This window comes from Nannobrachium achirus (assembly GCF_963921795.1).
Source record: "Nannobrachium achirus genome assembly, chromosome: 2".
In the NCBI taxonomy this organism is placed as follows: domain Eukaryota; kingdom Metazoa; phylum Chordata; class Actinopteri; order Myctophiformes; family Myctophidae; genus Nannobrachium; species Nannobrachium achirus.
The window spans coordinates 6,947,663-6,957,906 of record NC_137811.1 but is presented as its reverse complement, the minus strand read 5'-3'; the positions used below and the strand labels follow the sequence as shown (position 1 = coordinate 6,957,906).

The following is a 10,244-nucleotide window of genomic DNA, read 5'->3' as shown; positions in this document are numbered from 1 at the left end:
TTGAACTCACCCAATGCTTAGCTGGTGTTTGGGTTTCAGGGTAAGAGGCTGAACGCATTAGCTTCTGTGATGATGTTCTGGTTGAAGGCCTGCAGCGATTAAATCTAGTACTGCTGTTCATGATAACAAACTTAGGGTGTCCTCTGTCTGGATAACAAGCTGTAATGTGTCCTCTGTCTGGATAACAAGCTGTAAGGTGTCCTCTGTCTGGATAACAAACTGTAAGGTGTCCTCTGTGTGTCTTCAGCTGTTGTGATGCATTGCTTTGCAGATTGGTGGTCTACTTATAGCCCACAATGGGTGTGAGGTTTGTATCACCCTCTATCAAGGAGCCAATTGGAGAAGAGAACAACATGCTAATGCAAATAGGCCAAATGATGGTGACTGATGACAATGCAGTGATCAAACATGCTAATGGTCACTCATTGTCTGGCATTTAATTGAGATCACCTACATATATCAAATGAATACCATTATTAGCAGAAGACTAAATTACCCTGGAAGTAAACTTGAATCAAATATAATATAACTATCTCTGTTGTCAGGCCAAAACCTCCTAACTCCAAAATGTTCATTTTCGGGAAAATGAGCTCAAGCGGAGTTAGGTGGTTTTGACAGAAGGTTTTTTTTTTATTACTTTTCATTGGTTCAACATTATTTTAAACAACACAACCAATCGGGTGGAGTTAGCTGCTTTGGCCGAAAGTGTGGAGTTCGGAGGTATTGTCCCAAGCAATAAATAAACAAATATCTCTGCTCCACTTACATCAAGACTACAACTACATTCTCTTCTCCCTTCCACGGGTTGTTCTTCAGTCAAGTGAGTCAACCTGTGGGTCGAGATCCCCAGAGGTCCCCAAATGATTTTGGGGGTGTCCCTAGATGACAATGAAGTCATAATTTGATTCACTTGAAGAGCTTTTTAATAAATAAAGAATGACCAAGATCAAAAGTAATCAAACTATAGGCTACAATAAAAAAAAAACATTAGCCAAATTGTACAATATTATAAGAAAGAGGCACATTTGGGGAAATAGCTGATCTACAAGCTCACAACTCTCAAAAACATTTTATTGGGAACCCATACATTTTTTCTCAGACCCATTTGAATGACCACCTGTGGGTCTCATGACCCATTACATTGAAAGCCTAGCAGCTGTACAGATCATGGCAGCAGCTTTAGCAGAGCAATTAGTCTGAAGAAGCACATGCTAATTCATAGGTGAAACCCCCGTATAGCTGTACAATGTGTGGCAACAGTTTTAGTCGAAACAGTACTTGAAGCAGCACACAAGGATTCATACAGGGGGAAAACCCTTCAGCTGTTCACTTTGTGTAAAATTTTTAATACAAAATAGTAATCTGAAACACCACATGAACAGGGGAGTATTATTTTAGTTGCAGTGTGTTTGCCAGCAACTTTAGTCATTTTACAACTTTGAAGAACCCCATGAGAATTTATGCATGGAGAGTCCCTTTAACTGTACTGATTGTGCCTACAGCTTTAAAAAGGGTAGCATAAAAATGCAACTGCAAGGATCACGAGGTGGGATGAAAAGTGGAACTAAAACTCATTGATGGGCAGATGTGACTTATAAGGATTGGAAGTCACATCTGCCACTGGCGGCAGCCAGCTCGTTTGAATTACAATTATAAATAATGATAGTGAAATTATAACCATTTGTCAAATATTCGTCTTGATAAGGGCCAATGATGCCTGTTGTCTTTCGCCTTTATTGTCTGTGCTACTCATTTCAGGCCATATTCTGCTTCATGCCATTGTGTTGACATTGTGTTGTAATCTTGGTATCTTAGTATCTTTTGGAGATACTGATTTCCATTGAATGGTGCTATGCTGGTTGACATTGTCGTTTGCACTATTGCCTCTTGCCCTGGCCTATATCACGTAAATGATCAATGTCCTAAGTCGACTCCTGTGTTTCATGTGACACTGGCACCATTTCCTTTATGTCGTGCAATGTGACCATACATACTGATAATTATGACCTTTATACTCTTACTGAGGATGAACTGTTTTTTGAACTATTATTCTAATAATTGAGTAAGAATGTATGTTTATTCTAACATTTGAGCCTTGTATCAGGAAGGAATACAATTTGTCAATGCTATATTATAAACATATGACACATGATGCATATTAGAAAAAACTTTATTGTCCATCACACAGTGATACAGAATTTTTACATTTCATATAGTGTTGCATAGTTGCATATCACAAAAAAAACAAAACAAAAAGATATTTGTAGTCTGTGAATCAAAAGACTCCATTGCTAATATACACCGTACAAGCCATTTTCATACAGTGCTTTTTTACATTTTACCCCAAGAAATTAAGTGTGTTCTCTCAAGACAATGTTTTTTTTTAAAGAAAAGGGAATATTGTCATTTAAATTTCACCAACAGGGGTAGGAGAAGAGTGGGTACTGGCTCCACTCTGCTGTGTTCCCACCATGGTGATGGTAGCTGCGTTGTTGTTGGCTGCTGTGCTCGGGGATGGTGGCGGCGTGCGAATGGAGAGAGGGGTGCGTGAGCGGGTGCATCACGTACTGTCCGGCTGCCTCGGTCTTGGCCTCTCCTCTGTGACTCATACCCTGCTCAGCTGGATAGTACCCGTGCCCGTAGAGTGGGTAGCCCCGGATGGCAGCGTTTGTTTTGAATGGCACGTGCATGCCAACGGCCGGGGCGTGGCGGTAGTCTTGGCTGACGGGCATGGCAGCCTGGCTCTGGACCGGGGATCTCTGCTGGTTCTGATGATCGATCTCCCTGCAGAGGTCAAACCTGAAGCCCTGGTTGTGCTCGGGAACGGTGGTCACGTCTGGGACGTGGGATTCGTAGCTGCGCCGTCCGTCACATTCTCCCGCCACAGAGACAGGGGATGGGAGTCCTGAATGCTCACCGGATCTGGAGGGGTAGTGCTGGTATGCAATGGATGCTGGGACCATTTGCTCTTCGCTGGTGTAGTCTTGTCCTTGCAGTTCCAAGGACTCCACAGCCCAGGGTGAAAGTTGCTCTTCCTCCTTGGGACTCTTGATTGTATCCACTGATAGAGTGGCATAGGGTGACCGCTGGGTGCCTAAGAGGGAAATACTCACTGTTTAATTTGAGATTCGAGATTTTTTTTCCTCATAGTTATGCATTAATACATTTAGAATTACATCCTGGTTTAGTTTAAGATGCGAATATCATTTTTTGGAAGGGGGTATTACCTGGAGGACTGTTGTACATGGCCTTCATATCCATCTTGGCTTTCTTTGCAGCACTCTTGGGACTGTTGTTTGAGCGGCACCTCTTACTTTGAGGGCGGGTGCCGTCCTCTCTGAATCCTTTGGCAAAGGGGTTGTGGTCGATCTTCAGTTTGGTGATCTTGGTGTTCTGGTAAGCAGTGACTGTCGTGAAAGCGGTCTCTGGGAAGGTGAAGGTCTGGAAATGTCCCCAGCAGACTGTGTTGGGGCTGTCTGCCTGGATCACATGGAACCTGGGCTGGTAGCGGTGCAGCGAGTGCAGGATGATCTAATAATCAAAGAGAGGCATAATGCATAAGTACTGCTATTGATAGTAGTAGTTGTAGTTGAAAGTTGTGCTTTCATAACAATGCAACTTGTATTTGCTATCCTTACATGTCCAAACTGATCCAAAGTGTTGTTGGTGAGTTTCATCTTGGGGAAGGACACGGACTGCTTCATCCAGTGGGTTCCTGTGGCGGGGGAGTCAGGATGGACGTAGGTTCGACATGGGGGCTGGGGCTCTGCCTTGCCTGCTACTTCCCACTTCTCATTATTCCACTACAGAAGGATACATGAGATGGGAGAAGTGGGTTAGGTGTGAACCCATGGTGCAAGTCTGATCAAGCATGTCTTCTCACAGGATTTTACATAATAAGAGATAAAACATCTTGTGTAAAACAAATAGGAGCTTGCAAATATTGTTTATCTCGGCAGAACATTATCCTTACCTTGTATCTGAAGTTATCCACAGGAACCATGTCCACCATAACAACGTAATTGGCATAGGGCTGGAGCCCAGAGAGGCTGATGTTACAATGTGGAAACATTCTCCTGAAAATACACAAAAACAACACTGATGAACTTACTGTTCAACTACTAGTTAGGGTCAGCTATAGGAATGCCTGTGATTATAACAGTTTCTGTAAGATGTTGGGTGAAAGTATTTACCTTCCGTGCTTGGTGATAATCATCTCTGTTTCAAAGCCATGGAAGGTCTTCCACAGATCAGAGTTCTCCAAAGTCAACTTGGTGCTTGTCTGCTGGTAGGGTTCATCTGCAGGAGGATACTGAGCCATGCTGAAGGGCTTGGTGTCTATATTGACAAAAGCAAATAGAAAATAGACAGAATTAAATGTGTTTCATTGTATCATGCTTGCAAGTAGACAGTTTAATTGTGTTTTAGCTACATGTCACACACAGGTCTATTCATTATTTTAACTTACTGGTCTTGCAAGTTAAAATAGCACAGAGGAGCTTACTGTGTAATGTTAGATCCCAAAGATAATTATAAGTCAGACTTACCACAGATTTGCTGCATTCTATCTTCTTAAGATCTTCACGACTAGCAGCAGTAGTAGAACTAGTAGTAGTAGGCAGCTGGTGGAGCCTTGGTGCAAAGGAGATAAAGCAATGAAGTGCAGGAGTTCCAAGAGCTTTCGTTCAAGTTGCTTGTGCTGTTCATCCATGGAGTGAAGACCTTTTAAATGATCCTCTCCCCTCATGTTTAGGACTGCTGAAGGTCTGACCATTGAACTTGATTGGTCCTCCCATAAGAGGAGGGGCATAGGTATGTAGAGTGCTCAGGATAGAGTGAGGAGGAGGGCAGGCTCATTATCTGCTGTCTAACCCTTTGAAGTGGGCTCATCAGGGGAGTGCTCACACTGTGACATTATGCATAGATCTACTAGAGTTGTTGGTGGCCTTTTGTGAGGATTCATACAGCTGTACAGATTGTGCTAGCAGCTTTAGTCAAAATGGTGTGGTGTGTGTGTATGTTTAGATAAATATGCTTATATAATATATAAAGAGTAAGGACAGGTTTCAGTGTAGTTTAGGGACATGTGATGACTTATGCTGTAGGTTTTCCTTCCATTTATAAAATAATGGAGCTCATTGAAGAGTCTTTTCACATAGTGTAGCAAACTGTTGTTCCTCCCTAGAACACCAGCTTCTATTGTTCTGAAGGAATGAGCAGCACTTGTGACATTAGAGTAAAGGTATTTCTAAAACACATTCCAGCTGGTTGACATGCAAATAGGTGCAATGATGATTACATGTTAATTAATGAGCACGTTATCGTGTCACACACCTGAGTGCTGCAAATTCCTTCACAACAATAGAAGGTGTCTGGTGTCTATCAGTCTGTAGGGTTTACAGGTGTAAAACCCGGTCAGATATTCTTCATCAGTAGATTAAAGTATATCCATATATAATACAATATGTTAAAATGTGTGTGTGTGTGTGTGTGTGTGTGTGTGTGTGTGTGTGTGTGTGTGTGTGTGTGTGTGTGTGTGTGTGTGTGTGTGTGTGTGTGCAATATCAACTTAGCAATGCTCACCAATATTTTGAGTTAGTTGTAAACTGTTGATAGTTAAATTGTTGATTGCGACCGTAGGTCACAGTTTACTATCAGAACCGCCACAGCTTGTCCGTATATGTCCGTCCTGACGTGTACACTTTTGTAGGGTCAATGGGGAAATCTTTTCATTTTTATGTCAGGCTATTCATATTTCTCTCTCTGTTAATAAATGACCTGAATTATACGAATGGGAGTGTGAATTGCGAAGCCGCTCTTACAATCTGTTTAAAATGCAAATAGGCTAACATTTTTATAATCGGCTGATGATTGAATTGACACAATAAAATATTGAAATGCATTAATGTTATGAATGTGCTAATGGTCAGTGGTTGTGTAGCATTATCACATGTTAATGATCACATTATGGTTGGACAATAATAACCCTATTGAAACTATGGGTGACACCTGTGTGTGAACCGTCTTAATTCTTTGTGGACATAATTAATAATGTATTATAATCTACTTATAACACAGTTTAATTATAGTACCACTAGCTCATTAATATGCATAATGCAAAAAGTTTTTTTTATAATGATGTATAGTCAAGATAATTACTCCATAATTACTGGTCATTTAGACATTTTCTTTTGGCAAGGATCATACATTTATTCTAATTATGAGTTCACATAATGATACATTTAATAATTATATAATGCATTATATCACTTTGCTGTGGCCCTTGGTACTGATATTATCACGACACACAATAACTATGATACTCGAAAAATAAAATAGAAATAAAGGGAAATAAAAAAGAGCAAAAAGAATCAGGGATTATGCATATTTATTCAAAGATCTCACAAGATAGATTGCATAACAAACTTAGTACAATAATCAATGTATGCATGTGTACATGTGTCTTGACTCAAAGTGCAAATTACAAGAAAAAATGCAAAATAAAATCATTAAAGTATATAAAATGCAATGTATGCAAATACACATATAAATACATGTATGTAATTGTATTGTATGCAGATGCTTTCTTAAACGTGAGTAGTGACTTGTTTTTTGTAGACACATGTTCAGGTCTTCAGTGCTTAAACAAGATACACATAAAATAAAATGAAATCCTGGAGACACACTTCAGGCCCACACTTAACCAACTGAGCCATTGGAGCAGACTACGAGACTATAAAGCAAGCCCTTAACCATTGGCTCATGGAGGCATCATTTTTACATACAACATACTAATGTCTCCTCAACTGGGACTTTAGATAATGGTCCATTTATTGTGTTTGGTACGTTTCACACGAATTGCTCTGATCAGTAGACCTGGATCAACCGCACATTCTGTTGAAACGTGTGTCTCCCGTTTGGAGTAAGAATGGTCTGTCAGGACAGCAGTATTGTGGATGAATGGTGAAACCAGGGGCTTCTTGAAGGCTCTCAGGCTCTCTTGTTCTGCGTCGCGCTTCCTTTTGTGCTGCTCTGTCAACTCAGCCTGTAAAAAAAAAACAAAGGTTGGTCAACAGTAGTTTGGTTAGATGAGGTCTGAACTTTACTTAAGCCTAATGCTGGAGTACTCCAGGTGGACAAAATGGGTGGATTAAAATATTATAATGACATACATTATAAATAGAAATATAGGCTACACAAAAATGTAATAGTATTATGTAATTATAACTAAACTATACATGTCTACTTATAATGTAATATCTGCATGAATATAATTCAACTCACCACTTTTCCTTTCACCGTAAGCGTAGCTGGTGGTTGCTTTTCAGAGTCTTGGACTGAGAGCTCTTGCCACAGTGATGATGCTGTTGCTATGGGCATGCTCCAGCTGATTTCCTCTATTTCATCTAGCTCTGCCCAAAATAGATTCTCCATTCCTTGCAGTTCCGGCATGACGGCCAAATTTGACTTCTCAGCCTGGAGAAGACCCTCCCACAAGATCATTGCAGAAGATATTTCCTCTGCAAACTGAATAATGAATAGATAAATGGTTAAGACATGTGATTTGACATGACATATGGACTCAAATTATTATTGTTTTAATTATTATATATCCTTAAGTATTACACATGAGCACATACCAGAGTGTATGGATTAAGAATCACTGATTGAACTCACCCAATGCTTAGCTGGTGTTTGGGTTTCAGGGTAAGAGGCTGAACGCATTAGCGTCTGTGATGATGTTCTGGTTGAAGGCCTGCAGCGATTAAATCTAGTACTGCTGTTCATGATAACAAACTTAGGGTGTCCTCTGTCTGGATAACAAGCTGTAAGGTGTCCTCTGTGTGTCTTCAGGTGTTGTGTTGCTTGGCAGATTGGTGGTCTACTTATAGCCCATAATGGGAGTGAGGTTTGTATCACCCTCTATCAAGGAGCCAATTGGAGAAGAGAACAACATGTAAATAGGCCATAAATGATGATGGTTGATGACAATGCAGTGATCAAACGTGTTAATGGTCACTCATTGTCTGGCATTTAATTGAGATCACCTACATATCTACACATACATATCAAAAGAATACCATTATTAGCAGAAGACTAAATTACCCTGGAAGTAAACTTGAAATATAACACATACGTATCTCCTTACTCCAAAATGTTCATTTTCAGGAAAATGAGCTCAAGTGGAGTTAGGAGTTTTTTTTTTAATTACTTTTCATTGGTTCAATATTATTTTAAATAACACAACCAATTGGATGGAGTAAGCTGGTTTGGCTGCAGAACGTGTGGAGTTAGGAGGTATTGTCCCAAGCAATAAATAAACAAATATCTCTGCTCCACTTACATCAAGACTACAACTACATTCTCTTCTCCCTTCCACGGGTTGTTCTTCAGTCAAGTGAGTCAACCTGTGGGTCGAGACCCCCAGAGGTCCCCAAATGGTTTTATGGTTGTCCCTAGATGACAATGAAGTCATAATTTGATTCACTTGAAGAGCTTTTTAATAAATAAAGAAAATAATAATAAGTAAAAAAAAAAAGATCAGCTGTGGGTCTCGTGACCCATTACATTGAAAGCCTAGCGGCTGTACAGATTGTGGCAGCAGTTTTAGCAGAGCAATTAGTCTGAAGAAGCACATGCTAATTCATAGGTGAAACCCCCGTATAGCTGTTCAATTTGTGGCAACAGTTTTAGTCAAAACAATACTTGAAGGATTCATACAGGGGGAAACCCCTTCAGCTGTTCACTTTGTGTAACATTTTTAATACAAAATAGTAATCTGAAACACCACATGAACAGGGGAGTATTATTTTAGATGTAGTGTGTTTGCCAGCAACTTTAGTCATTTTACAACTTTGAAGAACCACATGAGAATGTATGCACGGGGAGTCTCTTTTTCCTTTATGTCGTGCAATGTGGCCAACTGGCCATACATACTGATAACTATGGCCTTTACAGTTTTTTGGACTATTATTCTAATAATTGAGTAAGAATGTATGTTTATTCTAACATTTGAGTCTTATATCAGGAAGGAATACAATTTGTTAATGCTATATTATAAACATATGACACATGATGCATATTTAGGAGGAAACAAAACTTTATTGTCCATCACACAGTGATACATCATTTTTACATGTCATAGTGTTGCATAGTTGCATATCACTAAAAAAAATAAAACAAAAAGATAAATGCGTAGTCTGTGAATCAAAAGACTCCATTGCTAATATACACCGTACAAGCCATTTTCATACAGTGCTTTTTTACATTGTACCCCAAGAAATTAAGTCTGTTCTCTCAAGACAATGTTTTTTTTTCTTTTTTTTAAAGAAAATTCACCAACAGGGGTATGAAAAGAGTGGGTACTGGCTCCACTCTGCTTTGTTCCCACCATGGTGATGGTAGCTGCGTTGTTGGTGGCTGCTCTGCTCGGGGATGGTGGCGGCGTGCGAATGGAGAGAGGGTTGCGTGAGCATCAGGTACTGTCCAGCTGCCTCGGTCTTGGCCTCTCCTCTGTGACTCATACCCTGCTCAGCTTCGTAGTACCCGTGCCCGTAGAGTGGATAGCCCTGGATGGCAGTGTTCGTTTTGAATGGCACGTGCATGCCAACGGCCGGGGCGTGCCGGTAGTCTTGGCTCACGGGCATGGTAGCCTGGCTCTGGACTGGGGATCTCTGCTGGTTCTGATGATCGTTCTCCCTGCAGAGGTCGAACCTGAAACCCTGGTTGTGCTCGGGAACGGTGGCCACGTCTGGGACGTGGGATTCGTAGCTGCGCCGTCCGTCACATTCTCCCGCCACAGAGACAGGGGATGGGAGTCCTGAATGCTCACCGGATCTGGAGGGGTAGTGCTGGTATGCAATGGATGCTGGGACCATTTGCTCTTCGCTGCTGTAGTCTTGTCCTTGCAGTTCCAAGGACTCCACGGCCCATGGTGAAAGTTGCTCTTCCTCCTTGGGACTCTTCATTGTATCCACTGATTGAGTGGCATAGGGTGACCGCGGGATGCCTAAGAGGGAAATACACACTGTTTAATTTGAGATTCCAGATTTTGTTTTCATAGTTATGCATTAATACATTTAGAATTACATCCTGGTTTAGTTTAAGATACATAATTTTTTGGAATGGGGTATTACCTGGAGGACTGTTGTACATGGCCTTCGTATCCATCTTGGCTTTCTTTGCAGCCCTCTTGGGACTGTTGTTTGAGCGGCACCTCTTGCTTTGAGGGCGGGTGCCGTCCT

The 10,244-nt window shown here is 40.9% G+C and overlaps 1 protein-coding gene across 1 annotated transcript; it reads right to left on the bottom strand.

Annotated features, from left to right (window-relative positions):
• Nucleotides 1–2,350: 2,350 nt before the first annotated feature.
• LOC308301713 (T-box protein VegT-like) lies at nt 2,351–4,071 on the bottom strand. Its single transcript, XM_080745791.1, has 4 exons — nt 3,974–4,071; nt 3,639–3,803; nt 3,228–3,531; nt 2,351–3,094 (listed from the first exon to the last, which is right to left on the bottom strand). Exons 1-4 carry the CDS (start codon nt 4,010–4,012, stop codon nt 2,415–2,417), a joined length of 1,188 nt encoding a protein of 395 aa, XP_080601917.1. The 5' UTR covers nt 4,013–4,071; the 3' UTR covers nt 2,351–2,414.
• Between the last annotated feature and the right edge of the window lie 6,173 nt (nt 4,072–10,244).